Genomic DNA, 22,221 nt, shown 5'->3' on the forward strand with positions numbered 1-22,221 from the left:
ATATAATCCAATTTCTCAGATGATCTGATCAGCATACAGGTTAAATAAGTATAGTGAAAGGATACAACCCTGAAGTGCACTTTTCCTGATTTCAAACCATCCAATATTATCTTGCTTTATTCATAAGACAGTCTCATAGCCAGGTAGAGGTTTTACATGAACACAGTGAAGTGTTACAGAATTCCCATTCTTCTTCTCAACGCCATCCATAGTTGGTTATGGCCCACACAGTTGAAGGCTCTGTGTCGTCAATAAAACACAAGTAAATATTTATCTGGTATGCTGTATTTTTAGCCAGGATCCTGCTGACATCAGTAATGACAACCCTTGTTCTATATCTTCTTCTGAATCCACCTCGGATATATGGCAGTCTCCTGTCAATATACTGTTTTAGCTATTATTGAGTTATCTTCAGCAAAAATTTATTTCCACAGTCATTAATGATTTTACAGCTAATTTCTGCATTCTTCTGGATCCCCTTTTTCCGTAATGGGCGTCGTTATGGATCTCTTCCACATTTGATTGATGAGGTGCTGTATTCCAAGTGTCTTGGCATAGATGACTGTGTGCTTGCAGTGTTTCATCAGCTTACTGAAACATTTCAGTTGGTATTTCACCAACTCCGGAAGCATTGCTTGTCACCAATGCCTTCGGTGCAGCTTGGTCTTTATCCTTCAGTGCCATCAGTTCTTGCCATAGTTGGATGTTGACTAGGTCTTCTTAATACAGTGGCTCTGTGTGTTCCTTTGATCATCTTTGTATGCTTCCTGCATCATCCAATACTTTGCCCATAGAAGCAATGCTGAACCTCAAGATTTAGAATTCTTCTTTCTTTTAGCTCGAGATATGCTGAACATTAGTTTCCTTTTTGACTCTCTAACTCCAAGTCTTCTTCCACAATTTATTTTAATACTTTGCCGAACACTCCTTTGACATTTTCTACTCAGCTTTTTCACTTCATCATTTCTTCCATTTGCTTTAGCCACTGTATGATGAACAAACGTTTCAGAGTCTCCTCTGACATACACTTTGGTCTTTTCTTGCTTGCTTTCTGTTTAATGACTTTTACATTCTTCATATATCATGTTCTTGATGTCCTCCTACAGCTCATCATATCTACTGCCATTAGTTGTTCAAGTTGTCAAATCTGCTCTTGAGATGTTCTGGAAATTCAGGTGGGATAGAGTCAGCACTGGATTTCGGCTCTTGAGACCTTATTTTAATGTTCTTCAAGTTGTACATGAACTTATACATGAGCAATTGATGGTCTGTTCCAGAAGGTACAGTGATTTTGATTCCTGTATATTCTATTTGAGAGTCAGCACTGGATTTCGGCTCTTGAGACCTTATTTTAATGTTCTTCAAGTTGAACATGAACTTATACATGAGCAATTGATGGTCTGTTCCAGAAGGTACAGTGATTTTGATTCCTGTATATTCTATTTGAGAAGGCCCACATATACAGTTACTATTTATGTTGCTCAGAAGAGGTATTTGCAATGAATAAGCCATTGGTCTTGCAAAGGAATCCTGGCCCACCCAAGTTGACATAAAACCTAACAAAAATACAGTGGACCTCCAGTTTCATGTCTGTCACTGAGATCATATTTTCTAATTACTGTTCTTCCCTGTTTCCAACTTTTACATTACAATTGGCAGTAATTATTAATGTATCTTTTAAAAAATCATTTTATTGGGGCTCATACAACTCTTATCACAATCCATACATCCATCTATTGTGTCCAGCACATTTGTACATTTGTTGTCATCATCATTCTCAAAACTTTTTCTTTCTATTTGAGACCTTGGTATCAGGTTCTCATTTCCCCTCTCTCTCCCCCACCCTACTATTAATGCATCTTAATAGTTCTGTCCGTGTCAAGCTGAAGAAATTTGTAGAAGTTTTCATTCCCATTATGACTAGATTTAGTGATGGATACATAAGTTTAAATCATAATTGTATTAACTAAAATTCCTTGTAGGGTTGGAGCTATGTCCTATTACAGAAAGCATTATATTTCAAGATATAGAACGATTTCTGGTGATGAATGCAAAACAATTCTTGAATTTGTCATGCCTGACATAATACATTATGCTTATCTAATTCAGAATAGCCCAGACCAGTTAATTTGATTCTCTAATACATAGGATATCAATCTTTATGTATTCCATTTCACTTTTTATGATTTCCAATTTTCTGAGATTCAGACTCATACCTTCCATATTTTATTTATTACTGAATGTCTATAGCTTTTTCCTTCTTATTTTGAGTCTTTTTCCATCAGCAAATGAAGGTCCCCAAAGCTTTATCTACATTACTCTGGTCATCTCTACTCTGCGGAGGCAGGACTCCAAACCTTTCCAGCCTCAGAGGCTCATCGTCTGCCCCATGTCTGACAGTGTTTCCTACTATTCCTAACATTTTTAGTCAATCCCTCAGAAGTGTGCACAGTCTAGTCATAGTCTGGGAGACCCTGTTCACCTTGAGTGACCCTGCTGGATCTGAAATACCAGTGACATTGCTTTCAGCATCAGAGTAACAAGAAAGCCACCACAGGACAACAAACAGTCAGATAACTGGTAGAATTGAATGTATCACACCTGAATTTAGAAGCCATCTCAAGAATGGATTTAATCCAGATATATTTCCTCTTAACTTAAAAAAAATTAAACAACTTTTAAAAAATGAGTCACAAGGCAGATTAAATGATAAGATATGTAGATTAAATCTCTAATGATCCCTTCTGACCATACACCAGAGGTGTGAATATCTTCACTTTCGTGAAAATTACATCGGACAGTGGATGGTTGCAGATGCATTTAGGTTAAAATTTAACACCTTATCATTTCATTTTCCTTTTTATCCATTTTAAATTAGTTCTAGTTTTTAATATTTCCTGCTTTCTTTTCCAGTGGGGTTTTAATCTATTTTACTTTGTTAATTTTGGTAGTTTTTTGTTTTTGCTTGTTTTGTTCTTGGTGTTTTATGTATATGCAGTCCAGAATAGGCAAAATTATAGCGATAATAACTGGATTAATGGTTCCTTGGTGGTATGGCAGAGGAGGTTGGGGGGAAATGAGCTAATAATGATAAGTACAAGGATGAAGAAAATGCTTCAAAGTTGATTGTGGTGATGATTGTACAACTCTTCCTGAGGTGAGTGAACTATTGAATTGTATGATATGTGAATCAGATACCAATAAAACTTTTTTTTAAAGCGTACATTTAATGTCCAAAGGACCAGGTGCCTTGTGGGTTACATCAAAGATTTCACACACAAAGGAAGCACATGGGTTATTAAGAAGATAGGAAAAAAAGAAAAGACCAAAGTGGATGTTGGAAAGACTCTGAAACTTACTCTTGACTGAAGAGTAAGCAGAGAAAATGGAAGAAATTTTGAAGCATAAAAACTGAGCAGAAAATTTCTGTGAACAGCTCTGAAAGATAAGATAAAGTATTATAATGAATGGTTCAAAGACATGGACATCTTTAGCGCTTCTCAAGCTGAAAGAACTGTAGAAGAAATTTAAGCTTTGAGTTGAAATATTGAAGGATTCTATTGATATCACATTGAACAACACAGAAAACATCAAAAGATGGAAGGAATACACAGAGTCTCGATGCCAAAAATGGTAGATCGTCCAGCATCTCATGGGCTAGCATATGATTAAGAACAGATGGTATGGAATGAAGAACTCCAAACTGCACTGAAATTGGTAAAAACCGGATTCAGGAATTGATTGAATACCAATCGCACTGTGTCAGCCAGCAGATGTGACACTGGAAGCACTCACTTGTCTAGGCCAAGAGATCTGGAGACGGCTACCTGAGCAACTGACTTGAAGAGACCTATAACCATGCTCATTTTAAAGAAAAGTGCACCAAAGCAATGTTTACATTATCAAACAGAAGCAAATTTTTGCTGAAGATAGTTAAAAAATGACTACAGTTTGGGGCTATTGACAGAGGACTGTCATTAATTGCCAGGAATGAAAGCCGTGTTCCTGGGGAATACATTACTGATGTCAGAAAGACCTGAACTGAGAGAAAGTAGAGATTGCCTGAAGGATGTTTTCTTGTGTTTTATTGATACTACAAAGGCATTTGACTGTTTGGAACCTAACACATTACTGATATTTGAAGGATGGGAATTTCAAGACATTTCATTGGCTTCATAGAGTACTTACGCCCAAATAAAGAAGCAGTCATTTGAATAGGACAGGGGAATATTACATGGCTCAAAATTACACATAGAGTCAGTCTCCTGGCATCTCCCTCTGACCATAATTGAGAGGAGGGAATAGCCTACTTATCAACCATAGAGTATTGCAGATATGATTGCAGTAAATTAAAATGAAACATCTGATTTGAATGGATAAAATGTAACATTTGATTTGATGGGGAAATACATATGGAGGAAGTCTTGGGCATGCTGTTTTACAGAAAGCATTGGAGAGTGGATGTGATCTCTCTTTGGACACATTTTGAGTTATTATATTTGAGTTATTATATTTCAAACTGTGTTTTATCTCTGTTGGGTTTTGTTTTGTTTTTATCAGTAGACTTCTTGACTCTGATATATTTTTTCTCTGTTTTCCAGTCTATGAAATCTAGGATTGGTGAATCCATAGAGGTAATAACTGAATTAGAGGCTCCTTAGAAGTATAGCGGGGAAGATTGGGGAGAAATTGGGAATTAATAACAATGAGTACAAGAAAGAAGAATATGTTCTAAAACTGATTATGCTAATTATAACACTTCTTGGTATGACTGAACTTTGTATGCTGCCTGGATTGTGTCCTAATAAAATGCTTATAAAGATAGATAGATCTGTAAATTAGAAATGGTGTATGTCAAGATTGTATTGTTTTATCATGTTTACTCAGTCAGTATGATGAACAAAAAAAAATCTGTGGAATGGGACGATATGAAGGGGAAGACAGCACCATGCTGGAGGAAGACTCACCAACTGCTATATGTAGATTTCACTGTCATGCTTGTGAAAATTGAAGAGGACCAGAAGAATTGAGTAATAAAGATAAAAGATACAGCCATCAGTATGATTACGCAGCAACGTAAAGAAAATGAAAATACTCACAACCAGAACAATAAACAATGTCATGATAAATGGCCAAGAATTGGAGCCATCAAAGACTTTATTCATCTTCATCAATGTCCATGGAAGCAACCAGGAAGTAAGTGATGTATAACAATGGGTAAATTGCAGAAGACTGCAAAAGACCTCATTAAAAAGAGCAAAGGTGTTACTTTGAGGACTAAAGTGTACGTGGAAATTTAAATCTTCAACTTTTTTCTCTATTTCACAATCATTTCAACTGGATCCTTGGCATTTTAATTTGAATTTTGTGTTCAGCTTGCCTTTTTCTGGGAGAAAAAAAGAAAAAGCAGTTAGTAGGGCTTTTGATAGGATTTATATTGAATCTTTCGATCAGTAACAAAGTTTCCTACACGATCGCTGAAGACAAATGTGTGCATAAGCAAACGTGGTGAAGAAAGCTGATGGTGCCTGGCTATCAAAAGATATAGTGTCTTGGTTCTTAAAGGCTTGAAGATAAACAAGTGGCCATCTAGCTCAAAAGCAACAAAGCTCCCATAGGAGAAGCACACCAGCTTGTGTGACCACGAAGTGTAGAAGGGATCAGGTATCAGGCATCAAAGAACAAAAAATCATATAGTTGTAAATGAGGGTGAGTGCACAGTAGAAACCCAAAGCCCATCTGTAGGCAACTGGACACCCCCTTACTGAAGGGTTGTGGGGAGGAGATGAGCAGTCAGGGTGCAGGGTAGCAATGATGAAACATATACCTTTTCTCTAGTTCTTAAATACTTCCCCCCACCCCCACCCCACTATCATGATCCCAATTCTACCTTACAAATCTGGCTACACCAGAGGATGTACATTGGTACAGATAGCAACTTGAAACATGGGGAATCCAGGTCAGATGACCCACTTCGGGACCAGTGCTGAGAGTGGTGATACCAGGAGGGTGGAAGGAAGGTGGGATAGAAAGGGGGATCCGATTACAAGGATCTACATATAACCTCCTCCCTGGGGGATGGACAACAGAAAAGTGGGTGAAGGGAGACATCAGACTGGGTAAGATATGAAAATAATAATAAGTTATGAATTATGAAGGGTGCATGAGGGAGGGAGTGTGGGGAGGGAGGGGAAAATGAGGTGCTGATATTAAAGGCTCAAGTAGAAAGCAAATGTTTTGAGAATGATGATGGCAACAAAATGTACAAATGTGCTTGACACGAGGGATCTATGTATGGATTGTGATAAGAATTGTATGAGCCCCCGATAAAATGATTATAAAAAAAAGTAGTAAATCAAACCCAAACCAAACTCATTGCCATTGAGCCAATTGTGATCTGTGGTGACCCAATACAGCTTTTGAGGCTTTTCCAAATCATTAGGGAATCAACCTCCTCTTAAGACCACAGAGCAGCTGGTGGATTTGAACTGCCCACCTTGTCAATAGTAGTTTAAGGCTTCTGCAACAGCACCACCAAGAAAACCAAAACATACTACCATTGAATGTATTCTGACTCACAGTGACCTGATAGGACAGAGCAGAACTATCCAGTGAATTCTGAGAGTACCGGTAAATTTTTATGGAAGCAGATAACTTCATCTTCCTCAGTGGAATGGTTGGTGAGTTTGAACCACCGACCTTGCAGTATTAGCCCAACCTGTAAATCCACTATGCCACCAGGGAAGGGTTAAAAAATATATACACCTACCTCTTCTATGGTTAGACATAATGTATGGATAAACGTTTAGCAAAAATAAAAATTGATTAAAAATCAAATGTAGTAAATAGCATTTATCTAAGGAATGCATGAGTGGGATACTATTAGGAAATCTACTTTAAAATCTACTTTAATTAATTGCTAATCTGAGAAGAAAATCCACAGTAAGTTTACTTAAATAACTTAATAAAATTTAATAAAACATATTTATATATATAAAACTAGTATAGAAGAATGTTCTTTAATAAGGCAAAGAAATCTTAGTTATTATTTTTAATACTGAAGTCCTAGAAATAATTCCATTAAATTTTGAAGCAAAAATAAAATGGCCATATTATATCTCTTTAGCATTGCTCCAGAAATTCTATTACAGTAATAACCAACATAGAAATAATTAAAAATGTATGAACATATACCCCCATACATGTATATATGTGTAACAGTAATGAAAGGCTTAATGATAATCTTTATTTGTAGGCAGTATAGAAACATAGGAGAGTGAATAATTTTAAACACACATATACACATACCATATATACATATAGATACATAACAGTATTAAAAGAGCTCAACAGCATGACTAGAAATAGAAAAAAAATCAAACTCACTAATAAACTTGTTCTGAATATTACTTTAGAAATATACTGGGGGAAATCTTATATTCTCAGTTAATGAAATCATGAAATACCCAGGATTAACAAGGGAAAAAATGATATCCACATGAAGGGAACTGAAATATTTCAAAGCTAAAATTAGGTATTGTAGAGATATAAAAAGATTGGTTGTTGCCAAGGATTAGGGACTGTGGATGAGGGTGAATATGGAGTGGCTATAAAGATATGGAGGGAGATTTGTGACAACTTTGTTATTAAAAGCAAACTATTCCATGGATCATGAGAGCACCTCAATTTCAGCCTCGCTATTGTCTAGGACGAGGTGCTCCAACATCGCGGGTAGTTATTGCACTGATGGCTGTTAGTACAATGTAAGGGTTTAAAACTGAGTCAAGCAGAGCTTTGCGTGTAATATTAGTCGGAATTCTGTAAGTGTGCTTGACAAATTTAACAACCCTTGACAGAAAAAAAGCAATAATAAAAATAGGACAGTTTTCTTCTACTTTTTTAAAATGAATATTTTACTTGCTAGTGAATATACTTGGGAATTATAGACTCCACCAAATTCCCCAGTGACGCCGCCTAAGAAGTAGGAAGATATGAAAGACAAGCTTGAGGCACGTTTTGTAGGTTGTGGCTCACAAGCGCAGAATGTCGGATGTCTAGACGTTTGTTAGGAGTCCTGGTGGAATCGCACTTACCAGTGGGGCTGCTAACCACAACGTCAGCAGTTCATAGTCACTAACCCTTCCATGGGAGAAAGAAAAGGCTTTCTATTCCCCTAAAGACACATATCCTGGAACCTCAGAAACCCACAGAGGCAGCTCTACCCGGTCCTATAGGGTTTCCATGAGTTGGAATAGACTAGATGGCGGTGGGCTTTGAAGTGTGTTGTTTTATTACCAGTACGTGTGAGTACACAGCTCTATAAAGCTCGAGCATTTTCATTTAGAACAACTGTAATAGAATGAGGGGAAAGGAAAGCATAGGAATTAGATCGGAAAGAACTTAGATAGTTTCCCAGAGGCAATAGAAATGAAAAATGGTTTCAGAAACAAAGAGAATGATCATATCCATTTAGACCTGCATGTGACTGGGTGAGCTCTTTTAAGTTGAATAGCGACAGAAAAGAAAGCGTGTGTTGTCTCTTGAAGCTCTGTTAGTCATTAACCGATGCCACCAACTGAACTAAAGAAGTCTGTGTTGGTATCTGGCAGGTCAGGCTTAAGAAATAGATGTCAGCGACTTAAGACCCGTCACGTGACGTGGCACGCTGTGCTTGCCAGCGCTAGATGCTCAGGATCAGATTTCAGCATCCCAGCCACTGGATTTAACCCCAGGAGAAGCTAAGCGGCACTTGCTAAAATCTTAGGAAGTGCTCTCCGTTCCCCAGGGAGCCTCTAGATTGGGAGCTCTTTTGGGTTTGTTTTTAAATCAAAGCCTAACCACCGAATGGGATTTTAGTATTTTGCTGTGAATTTAATGTTTCCGTGTAGTTTTCATTAGACATCTCCGGAGAGAATGGGGGCAGGCGCTCCAGCCATCTCTGTAAGTACCGCCCTCTCTCCTCTTCTGTGCCTACCCTAAATGGTAAGCAGAGGCCTTCCCCTTCCTTATTTTGATGAGATGTTTGAGTAAAACTTTCTTTTTCCCTCCGAAGGGGTGGTTACTTAAAATCCTATCGATGAAAATGGATAGATACTAAACAGTATGTGGGTTGGCATTCAGGATTTTGATCCTCCTACCTTTCTTTAAAGTAAAAGTGAAGGAAAATGCAGATAACATTTACTTGGTTACTGTGATTTCATGCAGAATACATGCGAGACTTTAGACTTGCTTATTCCTAAAGGGTTAAATATCAGTGTTTAGTTATGTTATTGAAGAAATCACGGAACTCAATTGAGGGAGAGAGTTCATAGATTCATTTAGTTTATTACCTTTGAGAATGTGATGATATTTTTCTTTCTCACACTAGTATCTTTATTGTGTGATTCTGGAATTTCTCTTTCTGCATGGTTGCTGAATGTGATGCTGAGAAAACTAAGTTGGCAGATGCATGTGAATTCTTAATCAACTGTAGAAACTTCTGGGTCTGAATATACAGTAGTGTCAATATATAACATTGGGAGAAAATCAATGGGGAAATGTATGTATTTTCAGGAAGGAAATGTATGAGCTTCATAAGCAGATCTGTAGGTATTTGTATCTCACCTTTTGCAGTAATAGAATATCATTGATTTTTTAATCGCAGAATTCCATAATTTAACATTGTATTTTAATGTTGAGAACACGCATATAGGATATGTATTTTCAAATTAGTACTGTACTCCAAAGGAGTGTAAAATAGCCCTTTAATTGTCCTTAGAGAGATACCAAATGAGAAATTGTGTGTTCTTTATTATTAACTTGTTGTTCATTTGTTTATTTATTTTGTTACCTTTAGGCTCTCAAAAACCAAACTCACTGCCATCGAGTCGAATCTGACTCATAGCGACTCTGTCCATAGGACAGGAGAGAAGGGCTCCGTGAGATTCGAGACTAGATCTTTAGAGGAGTAGAAAGCCTAGGCTTTTTCCCACGGAGCCACAGGCGGTGTGGAACTACTGACCCCGTATGTCATCAGGGATCTTTCTATTTAGGCTAGTTCTGATTTTTTTTTAAGTTTCAGGAAGAGTGTGCTGTACTGGTATCCTGAGGTACTTAAAATGCCTTTGTAATTCGTGATCCAGGAATGGTCGGTCACCAGATGATGTACTAGTTCCACAGTTGAATTTTCATAGTAAAACTGCATATTCATTCTCCTATCTCTGTTTAGAACTTTTTAGCATCCTGTGTGTCAGTCTGCATGTGAGTTTGTCTGTGTGTATGCCTGGCCCCTCTTTCTTTTGTGTAGACCCAAAGTTTATAGCATCCAGACAGCTAGGAAGTTATGTTTCCATCAAGGAGCTGTGGAAGCACAGTGATAATGCACCTCACTGGTAACGAACGCAAAAGTTGGTAGTTTGAATCCACCAGCTGTCCTCTGGGAGAAAGAGGAGATGAGCATGCTTCCGTAATGCTGATGGCCTTGGCAATTCCACTGGACAGTTCTGCTCTTTCCTTTGGGGCTGCTATAGTTTGGAAGGGAGTCAACAGCAGTAGTTTTTGTCCTTTTTAAATGTTTCTGTTACACCAACCACTTTTCTTTAAAATCTGATTCATCATTGTTTCGTGGAGCAGCTGGTAGGTTTGAACCACTGACCTTGTGGCCTGCAGTCCAACATCTAGCCCAAAGCGCCGTCAGCTTCCTATTTCCTCAGCTTTACAAGAGAACTTTAGAACTGGAGCTGTGTAAAGAAGACAACTGATTGGTTCAATTTGTTATGCAGGCCTTACATCCTCTCCGGAGGCCTGCTAGCACTTCTTAGTGTGGAACTTTTTTACGTAAACATAGCTTCTGCATAGCAACTCCTGATGTGTCCTGCATCTGAGCATAGTCATTCTTCAAACGGAGTAACAGAGCATCTGCTTTCCCCCACCCTTCCCTCTCTGTCTTATTGATTCTCAACGTGGGACACAAGTGCAAAGATTCCTCGTTGCTGGATGTCTATTAATGCACTTTTAGTCTCATTTTCTTTCTTCTCCACGTTGGGTCATCTGTGGAATTTTGCCGCTGGGGAAGCTGTAGCGGGGTCACAGATGGACTCACCCGTCTGCTTGTGTGTGCAGAGAAGGCACCGTTTCCTTACACACTGTAACTGATCCTTTCTCCTCAGTGCGCGCCACAAATTGTGAAACTATGTTTTCACAATTTGTTGATTAACATTAACTTGGTGTCCTCTAATTTTAAAAGCTGCTTTTGGATAATGTAAGTGCCCTCTGGTAAAGATATCCTCAGTCATTTGTATTTCCCATGCTGCTTCTAGGAGTAGGCCTTTGGAGGAGTAGATGAATGAGAGGTTAGTTGTATGCGCTAGTGGGTGAACCAAGGAGCCTTGGTGGTGTAGTGCTTATGTATGGGCTTTGAGCTGGTATCCACAAGGTCAGCAGTTGGAAACCTCCAGTCCCTCCAGGGAAGAGAGATAAAGTTTTCTAGTCCCATAAAGAGGTATAGCCCTGAAACTGCCAGGGGTGATTCCATCCTGTCCTATATGGGGTCACTATGAGTCAGAACTGACTCAATGACAGTGAATTTGGTTTTGTTGGAGTTTTATCTGACCTGCAATCCATGTGTCATGAGCTCTTATCTGTACCAGTGCACATTCTCGAGTCTAGCCTGAAGTGAAAGGCAGGTCTGGGGTCATGATAGTGGGGGGTGAAGACACCTCAAGGAATCAGAAGTGTGTTTTGTCAGTGCTTTACTGCACCCTGGTTGACTCATCCATTCCTTGTGACACTTCTGTGTGGGGATGTCCCATTGTCTACAGATGGGCTTTGGGTCTCTGCTCTATCCTCTTTGTTCTAGCAATATGGTTTTTGTTTGTTTGTTTTGGGTCTTCTGATGCCTGTTACTCGATCCCAGTGACACCCCATGATTGCACAGGCTGGTGTGCTTCTTACATGTGGGCTTGTTGCTCCTCTGCTAGATGGCCGCTTATTTCACTTCAAACCTTTAAGACCCCAGATGTGATATCTTTTGATAGCCCGGTTTCTTCACCACATTGGCTTATGCACGCATTTTGTCTTCAGCAATTGTGCCAGGAAGGTGAACATCACGGGATGCCAGGTTGTTAGAACAGAGTGTTCTTGCATTAAGGCAAGGCCTGAGCAGAGGTCCAAAGTCTGTCCACTTCCTTAATGTATTGCCATGTAAATATATGTACACAGGCCAGTACCTCTATTTTTTATGAATAATATATTTACCTATATTCACACCTATGTTTACACCTCTATCCATAGCTTTGCTCCCTAGATCTTTCCTATTCCCTTTTACTTTCCTCCTGACCACCATTAAACTCACCCTTCTTCTGCCTCTTAGTAATTCCCCTCAGCTAGATTGAGGTTGCTCCAACACCCCCAGGACCCCCCAACATCTTCCTAGTTGTTGCTTTTAATTCCCTGGTTGTTCTGCTGTCTAGGGAGTTGTTTGCTCATCTCTCCCTTCACCCACTTCCTCCTCCCTCCAAATCCCTCCAGAAAGGTCTGTCCTGTTGCTTTCCCATTGAACTTGCTTCCCATGCCTGTCTTATACAAGTGGCAAAACCAACAATAGTGGAGATAAAGCAAAAAGAAAGCCAAAGGATAACTAAAAAGAGAAAAAGATAATAACAACTGGGGGGGGGGGATCTATAGGAACTCGGAAGGCAGCTGATAGTACAAGGTGCTTAGATGGTAAGAGATAGGCTCCTAAACTAAGAACAAAAGTAGCAAGGGTACGTAATTCCAGGTCTGTCCGCTGACCTGGAATCACATACCTTCAATCCAAACCTCTATACCTAGCCTTCCTTCCACCAAGTCACTAATTCAGTTCTGTCTCTATGTGCTGCTTATTCTCAATAAACCTGAGATCATCTAATACTTTTCCTTTTTGTGGCTGGCCTATTTAACTTAGCATCATGTTTTCAGGGGCAAGGACTTTTGCACACAAATATCACTTGCTAGTGAACTACTGAACAGCTGTGAATTCTTATTTGATTGCCTCTGGTCGAGAACACATGGGACCAAACTAGACATGTTGTATTGATACTTCATAAATGTTGGATGTTTGTTTGGTTCTTCCATCGTACGTTTATTATCTGGTGGCGTAGTGGGCTACACATTGGGCTACTGAACTTAAGGTTAGCGATTTGAAACCAGCAGCTGCTGTGAGACAGAAAGGTAAGGCTTTCTAGGCCCATAAAGATGTACATCTTCAGAAGCCCTTGGTGCAGTTCTACTCTGCCCATGGGGTTGCTAGGAATTGCAAGCAGCTCTGGCACCGAGGGGTTTCTGGTATACTCCAGCCCCCAGCTACTGCCTTACAGATCACCGTACTGAGTTGTAGGGATCCATTTCACTGTTTGTCTTCTCTTTTATCTCAAACCACTGACTTTCTGAACTAATGCAAGAGGCATATATTACACACAAATTGAGATATCAGAGTGGCCTGCTTATCTCCCCCGCAGTTTATAGTCTAATGAGGTTGGAGCCCTGGCGGCATCATAGCTGTGTCTGCAAAGTCTGCAGTTTGAAACCACCAGCCGCCGTGGGAGAAAGATGAGGCTTTCTACTCCAACAAAGAGTTACAGTCTCAGAAACCCACAGAAGTAGTTCTACCCAGTCCTATAAGGTTATAAATTAGAATCAACTCGATGACAAGGGGTGAGCTTGATGTTAGATATCAAGTTCACCTTACACAGATTGCATTTATGTTTCTGAAATGCAGCACGAACTGTCTTGATTAGAAAAAGTAAAACAAAAAGCCTTGTAATTTTTCATTTGGAGTTTTAGAAAGAGTATGAACTCTATTTAAAATCGGTAAAGCTGAATTTGAATTCTGGCTGTGTCGCTTACTACATGCTGACCATAGATGTTAATGAGCAACGAAAGTCCTACCTTGGTAATAGATGCAATGTACCGAATCACAAGTTAGTGTGAAGGTTCATTTGGGGAAAAGCCCAGACCACATGGTGGCGTAATACTAATCTAATGCTGCGATCAAGAGACATTTATTATTCACAGAATAAGCAAGGTTCTGTAGCGTTAGGTTGCTGTCCTTGCTGTGATGTTCCAGTCACCTCTAAGAATGCCCTGCTTCTTGTTGTGGGAGAAGGACCCTGAGGTCTCTGTCTCATGGGGTTCATGCACTAGCCAGCTGCAAAGACTGTGTGCCAAACAGCATGTTCAGAAAGAGAGTAGGAGCAGGGGTAGTAAAAGTGTAGATTATCTCAGTACCAATGGCCCAAAAGAGGCCAGACTGGAATGCGGCACAGACCATGAATTCATCATCGGCCTGTTGAGGTTGAAGCTGAAGAAAATGAAAACAAGTCCAAAAGAACCAAATATGGTTCTGAGAACATCCCACCTGAATTTAGAGAGCATATTAAGAACAGAATTGACACATTACACACTAGTGACCCAAGAACAGATGAGCTCCCGGATGATATCAAGAGCATCGTACATGAAGAAAGCAAAGGGTCACTAAATAAACAAAGATCAAGAAGACCAAACTGCAAGTCAGCAGAGAGTGTGAAGCATGCTCTTGAATGTAGGCTAGTTAAATTGCAAATAGAACAAGTGACCAAGTAAAACAGAAAGTGAACAGAAAATTCCAATAGGCAGCTCAAAAGGACAAGATCAAGCATTGTAAAGAAATATGCAGACTTATAAAAGGAAAAAGGAAAAACATTCTCTGCATAGATGAATGAAGAAAAATTCAAGCCTCTAGTTCCAATATTGAAGGCTTCTATAGGCAAAATAGGGAATCGGGAAGACTGAAGAATCACCGATGCATTTGAATAGTGGTGCTAGAGGCATTGAATATTCATCAATACTGAAGAATATTGAAGTACAATGGACTGCCAAACCCATCTGTCTTAGAAGAAGTTTGGCCAAATTGCTCCTTACAGGCAAGGATGACGAGACTTTGTCATGGACACTTTGGACATATTGCCAAGAAAGCCCAGTCCCTGGAGAAGGGCATCCTGCTTGGTAAAGTAGCGAGGCAGTGAAAAAGAGGGAGGCCCTCACAAGGAGATGGACTGGCACAGTGGTTTCCACTAGGAACAATTGTGAGAGTGGTGCAGGACTGGAGAGCGTTTCACTCTGTTGTGCATCAGGTCACTTTGGGTTGCAACCAGTTCGATGGCCCTTAGCAACATAGGCAAAATACTAAATGATGCAGAAAGCCTCAAAAATATATGGAAAGGGTACACAGAGTCACTGTACCAAAAAAAAGTTAATATGCAATCATTTCAAGAACTAAAAGTACCGAAGCTTTGAAGCTACACTGAAGGCGTTAGTGATAAAGGAAGCACTAGGAATTGACGGGATGTCAATGGAAATGTTTCAACAGGCCGATGAAGCACTGCAAGCACTGACTGGTAGATGTCAGGAAATTTGGAAGAGAGCTACGTGGCTAAAACAATGAGTACAAGAATAAAGAAAATATTCTAAAACTGGTTATGGTGATGACTGCACACTCTTCTTGGTGTGACTGAATGATTGATTTGGATGATAAGGTGAATTAGATGCCAATGAAGCTTGAATAAAGCAAAAACAAAAGTTGGACGTTGAATAAGGAACAACAGAAGAATTGACGTAGTTGCGTTATGTGTTGAGAAATAAGGAAGGCGATGTGCACTGCTGGAAGAACATAGAAAGCACGGCCAGGGCGCTCCGGAGAAGCAGGAGGTGCTCCTTGCTCTCAGACACTTGTGGACCTGTGATCAGGAGAGACCAATCCCTGGAGGTGGACATCATTTTTTAAAAATCGTTTCTGAATTAGATGGAGATTGACATATCAGATTGTCTTGTACAAATTTAACAACTTATCAGCTCTCCCATTAGCTTGCTCATTTTCCGTCTCCCTTTTGTTATATATTAGCTTCCTTTTCACCTGTCTACCCTTTGCACCATCACGTCCCATCTTTCCCTTCGCCCTCACGCCTGGTAAACATCAACATCTGTTTCATTGGGTATAATAACCTTTATCTTCATTTTAATGTATATAACCGTGGTCTCCAGCAGTATTTGTCCCTTCGTGTTTGGCTAACTTAGAATGATGTCCTCCAAACCCATCCATGTCAAGTGGCCATTCGGTTTCATTATTCTTTAGCATTGTGTAGTTTTCCATTGTGTGTATGGACCAAAGCTTATTTATGCATTCCTCCACTGATGGGTATTTTGGGTTTTTTCCAGCTTCTTGCCATAGGAAGTGGTACTGCAATGAACACCTCCAAGCTCAAAGCTCACAGCTTGGTGCCGACTCATGGTGACCCTGTAGGACAGGTTAGAACTGCCCTTGAGGGCGCAGCGGGTGGTTTCAAACTGCTGACCCTGTAGGGAACAGCCTAACTCATAACTGCTACACCCCAGGCCACCTTGCAAATACTATACAGGTCCTTGCATCTTCTCATACTTTGTTCCTTGTTTTTAAAGGATATGTATCGAGCAGCAGGATTGCTGGATCATGTGAGATTTCTATTCCCAGTTGCTTGAGATTAACATCATTCCTGGTGAAGTTGAGATGAATGAGCACAGTAGCAGGAACAACGGGATCAAACTTAGCGACAATTGTGAGGGTGGTAAATATTTTTGTAGCATTTTGTTCAGATTAGCTGTAAATGAGAGTTGACTCATTGCCACCTAACAACAATCACAAGTTTCCTATTTACCTTGATTTTTCTCACTTTGAAAAGAGGACTTTTATTAATTAAAGGGTTTTTAGGGAGGTAGGACTAAAAGTATACACACTGTTGTGGAATTATGGAATCATTCACTAAATGATGGCAATAGTTCAAGGAGATGTAGGTGACGAGAGCTTGCCAATCATCTTGCCGGAACATAAGAACTGGAATAAATTTGCTCCTCCTCTTTTTCTGCCTTTGTGTCGTTCCCAAGCTCCGGTGGTGCAGTCAGTTACATGTGGAGTCACGAGCTACAAGGCAAGCCATTTAAAATCCCCAGCCACTCCATGGGAGAAAGGTGGGGGATTGTGGGTCCATAAAAATTCACAACCACAGAAACCCACAGGGGTCATTCCACTCTGCTCTGTAGAGTTGCTGTGAGTTGGAATTAACTAGATGCCAGTGAGTTGGGATTTTTGTTTGTTTTTAATTTTTTCTTTTCTTTGCATTCCATTAGAGAGTCAGTGGCTTGCTTGAGAAAGAATCTGGCTTGAATCCCAGTTTAGCCCTTTTGCCAGAAGTTGTCTTAGTCCTTAGTCATTTTTTCCCCTGTTGGTTCTGACTCTAGTGACCCCATGTAACAGAACAGAAATTCCTGAGTGTTTTTTATTGACTGTAATCTTTATAGAAGCAGATTGCCAGGTCTTCATCCCATGGCATCTCTGTGTTCTGTTTAAACTCCCAATCTTTTAGTCTCAGTGAAGCGCTTGATGGTTCTATCACCAGGACTCCCTCTTCCCTACAGAGGGAATTCATTTCGAGTAGTTATCTCATTGTAACTGTCCAAATGACTGGGCAGAACACAGTTTTGTTTTGTTACTAGAATAAAGAAGAGTGGAAAGTAGATGGCCACAAAGTTAACTACAATCCTAGCATATGCACTTTATTTGCTACTTCACATGCTTTTGTGAACCCCTTATTAAACAAATAGAAGTATGTACTCATATCTATATGTTAAGAATTAAGGTAGCAGATGGACATTGGACCTTGACCCAAGTACTTCCTTAACACAAGAACACTTTGTTCTAACAATCAGCATTCTGTGATGCTCACCTTCCTGACACCATCACTGAAGACAAAGTGGGTGCATAAGCAAATGTGGTGAAGAAAGCTGATGGTTCCTGGCTTTCAAAAGATATAGCATCTAGGGTCTTAAAAGCTTGTAGATAAAAAAGCAGCCATCTAGCTGAGAAGCAACAAAGCCCACATGGAAGAACACACCAGCCTGTGTGATCATGAGGTGTCTATGGGATCAGGTATCAGATATCTAAGTCCCACAGTAAAACCATACCCAAGGTGAATGGGTGGGGGTGGGTAGACATGGAGTGAAGACGTAATGCCCATCTGTAGACAATTGGACATCCCCTCACAGAGAGTTACAGGGAAGAGAGGAGGCAGTCAAGGTACACTATAGCACAGATGAAACACACAACATTCTGCTAGTTCTTTGGTGCTTCCTTCACCCTGTTATCATGACCTCAATTCTACCTTACAAATCGGATTACACCAGAGCATGCACACTGCTACAGATAAGAGCCCAAAACACAGGGAATCCAGGATAGATAAATCCCTCAGGGCCAACAAGGAGAGTAGAGATATCAGGATTAGGTGAGGGTGAGGGTGAGTGAAGAAAGGGGGAACTGATCACAAGCATCAACTGAGAACCCTCTCCCAGGGGGATGAGTAATGGAAAAGTGGGTGAGGGGTGACAGAAGACAATATAAGACATGGAAAAAATAATCTATAACTTATCAAGGGTTTGTGAGGGAGGGTGTGCAGGGGAGGGAAGGGGAAGAAATGGGGATCGGAGATCATGGGCTCAAGTAGGAAGAGAATGCTTTGAAAATGATGATGGCAGAAATGAGCTTGGCACACTGGAGGAATGTATGGATTGCGATAAACATAAGAGCCCTCAATAAAAGTATTTTTAAAAAACAAAACAATAACAACAAACAGATAAAGGCATCTATAAACAGGGATACCAGCACTTAATCAGGAGATCTGGACTCTTGCCCAGCCCATTTTTACAAAGAGAACCACAATGTTATAGGTCGTGGCTTTGTAATTCACATGGCCATAGTGTCAACCCTAATTGACCTCTGAAGAGTGTTCCAATAATAAAATCCTAATTTCACCTTGTTTCTTTTATGGAAACCTAAATTGCTTTAATACATATATAACATATACTTCAATCTTTAAACTCAAACAATGTCTGGGCACTTTGAGTGAAACCGGGCTTTGTTAAGCCATTAACTTAAACTAAGAATGCATCCAGGCTGTTGTTTAGAAGTTTCTGTCATGGCAAGAAAGGGAAGACATATGTTTGGAGGAGGGTTAAGGTTCATCAGATATGTAAGTTTAAGGAAAGGTAGTGCTATAATAATTCTATAAGAGCATAAAGTAATTCCCATCTATATCCAACTAACCATAAATAGCCTTTAATTTTCACAATTAAAAAATTTTAATATAAAAATAAAGAAAAATTTCTCCATGAAAAAGGATTATCAAATATTCCTTTTATTATTTGTCAAAAAGGATATTTTATATTTGTTGTAAGTTGTTGTATATTCCTTAGTAGTTTAGGAGTAAACTACTAAAGGACTTCAGTATTTTATATATAAATGACTAGTAGTATCTCATTTTTTGTTTCTATTAACTGATTCTTTCACCTACTGGGCCAGATGAGCACGACGTTACCATCTATATTTATGGTCACTGAGAATTCAATTGGTATAGGTTTCATTGATGTCTTTTACGCAATTAAGTCAGCCTAATTGTATAACCAATTATACAGTTAAGTTGTATAATTGTATAATATTGTTTCCTTGTTATTTTTAGCAGTATCTGCTTTAAAAAAAATTAGCCTGAATCAGATTACCAGTTGAAAACAATACCCAGACCTGCCTTCAGTATTTTGGAAGTATTTTTGTTGTTTCCTTGTTTGTTTTTTACAGTGTTTACTTTTTAAAAAAGCACCAGCCTGAATTAGATCAGTAGGTGAACGCAATCAGATCATCCTTTCTTGTTGTGATTACATGTAAACATGCTATGTAATATGACTGTATTTTGAGTACTCAGGTCGTTTAACTGCAGTCACCTTAAACAACATGATGTATGATGCTGACTGCATCTCTCCTTTGGACCCTTTCTGAGCCACGGTGCCAAGATTGCTTATCTACACTGTCTCTAAACAGGAGGCAGACACATACTTTCTGCAGTTCTTCCTAAAGGGCAGAGCAAAGAAGGGTTATTAGCAGAAAGACTATTAATTTAGAGTTTGCATAAACGGTGCTATACAGGCGCTCTCTGGTTCTTTGTTGTCATGAGTGAGACGTCAGACATACCTGTCCCTCCAGCTGACACCAGCAGCTCCCCCCACAGCACTCTGCTCTCATGCTTGGTTCACATATGTATTGCAAAGGCCACGCAGAGCTCTGACGACACTCACAATTAAAGGTCCTGATTATGGAAGTTGCCATAAGCCAGCATCAGTAAACAATAAGGATACAGTCATTGGTCCAGATCACCACATCTCCTTAGACAGCAGCCAAATCTCTCTGGCCCTCAGCCTCTCTGATATGTGGACATTGGGCCATTGATTCCATGGGCCAGGAAGCCCACCTACGGCTCTACTTCACAGTCTCATAGACTCTGCACTGCTCCTGTGCTCAGTCTCAAAGCCATCTTGCCTCTGCTGTGGCCTTGGTCCCATGGTCTCCGTGCTGAGGTCTCCGGTGCCTCTGGTCTTGACCTCACCACTTTAGGCAGAGAGACCTTGATTGCCCTCCACTGGTGGCTTTTCTTTTGATAATCCTGGAACTTCTCTTCCTGTTTCCCCTTCTGAGGTGGCATCTATTTACTTATCTATCTATCTATCAATTTATTTTTCAGTTTACTCCCACATAGAAAACTTCTCCTTATTCATGTATTTATTACAGGGTGACAAACAGTTGGAGGCTGGCACTTCCAGCAGGTATTAGGGCGTGGCTAACCAGGCAGGGGGCCACGGAGCAGGCTGGGGCCTCAGGGCTGTCCCAGGCTCAACCCTCAATATTAATATCCTCATCAACGTGTGGGGATTCCCCATGATCTCCATAGCAATATGACAATTCAATGTGACAGCCATCTCTGGTCTCCACCTGGGGGAGTTAAAAGCCCACGATGAGCATTGGGATTCTGTCTCCCTTTGAATCCATCTTTGCTGTAATATTTGTCAAGTGTCCCAATTAGCCACTGGTGAGGGTGTAGGGGGAGGATGGCAAATTGAGGGGTGGGTCTGACCTCACAGGCAAGAAGGTATCATGTGGGGAAGATGTGCTTTCTGGTGGCAGCTGATGACAAGGACAGGGTGGCAGGAGAGGGTGCAGGAAGGTGGTGGGAAGAAGGCTCTAGTGCTGTGACCTGCCACCTCTGGGTTGTAAGGTGGGGCCAGGTCACCCTCTGGCACTAAAACCCAAACCCAATCTGTCCCTGTCCAGGTGATGCCCATGCACTGCGGGCAACGCCACGCATCGCAGGGCAGAACTGCACCATAGACCTTTCTTGGTTGTGATCCTTTTGGAAGGAGACATTCCGGGCATATTAACTGTGTGGGCTCAAACAGCCAACCTCTAGGTTAGTACTAGTCAATGGCCAGCTGTTTGTGCCACCCAGGGACTCTCCAAAAAGCAGGGCTGAGCTGGAGTCTCTCCCAGGCTTCCGTTCTCCCCAACCTAAAGGAAGAGGCCTTGGTCTCCACCCAGAGGAGCACCCACCTCCAGCTATTCTCACCAAGCCTGTACCCACGTCTTCTAACACCACGTGAGACTTCCAGCAGAGGGCAGGATCATGCCCGTGGTCCAGGCCCACTGGTTTCTTGCAGCGATCCTGCCCTTGTCCCAAATGTGTTTCCTGGGGTGTGTGAGTCAGAGTGAGGAGTGGGCTTCCTGGTGTGTCATAAGATGGCCCCATTGTCCTGACACATGTTTTCACCACTGGTTCCAGTGTTGTCACTAAATCCCAGCAAGTCCTAGGAGGAGGCTTTTGACCCAGGCAGTTCTAAGTGCCTGGTGGGTCTGGCCGTGCACGCCCTGCACACCTCGGTCATGCCCTTCACTTAGGTTTCAAAGGACACGCCAATGGACATACCTGACCCTACTCACCTGACCCGGGATAGGAAAGAGAAGAGTCTGACCAGAGAGGCCCCAAAGAACAGAAAACCCTGTGGTCATTATTGCTACTTGGCATGTCCATGCAAAAAAAAAAAAGTGCAAATTAAAAACATGAGCTATGGATGGTAACAAAGCCTAGGACTGGCCACAGATCGAAACAATACCCTGGCCCCCTAGCTTGCAGCTGGCCTTTCCACCCAGCGCAACCTACGACCCCGTGGGGGTGTCCAGAGCACAGGAGTCAGGTGGGAGGTGCCCCCACGGGACTCTCTGAGATGGCATTTATACAAAGAATGGCTTTGATGGAGGTATGGTTTTTGTCTTTTGGTACACCATATCCCCAAGGACACAAAGGGTGGTGATTTAAGTCAGAC

At 40.7% G+C, this 22,221-nt stretch overlaps 1 protein-coding gene across 3 annotated transcripts in view; it reads left to right on the plus strand.

Annotated features, from left to right (window-relative positions):
* FAM13A (family with sequence similarity 13 member A) overlaps window positions 1–22,221 on the plus strand; it is a 313,755-nt gene that overhangs the window by 8,556 nt on the left and 282,978 nt on the right. The window contains exon 1 of one of the 3 annotated variants that reach the window (XM_075544019.1): window positions 8,720–8,940. The exons of the other annotated variants lie outside the window; for them this stretch is intronic. Within the exon in view, the coding sequence (XP_075400134.1) occupies window positions 8,914–8,940 (27 nt within the window). The 5' untranslated portion in view covers window positions 8,720–8,913. Of the gene's footprint in view, window positions 1–8,719; window positions 8,941–22,221 lie in introns of those variants that run through there. 3 annotated transcript variants of the gene reach the window in all.

This window comes from Tenrec ecaudatus, chromosome 3 (genome assembly GCF_050624435.1).
Source record: "Tenrec ecaudatus isolate mTenEca1 chromosome 3, mTenEca1.hap1, whole genome shotgun sequence".
In the NCBI taxonomy this organism is placed as follows: Eukaryota; Metazoa; Chordata; class Mammalia; order Afrosoricida; family Tenrecidae; genus Tenrec; species Tenrec ecaudatus.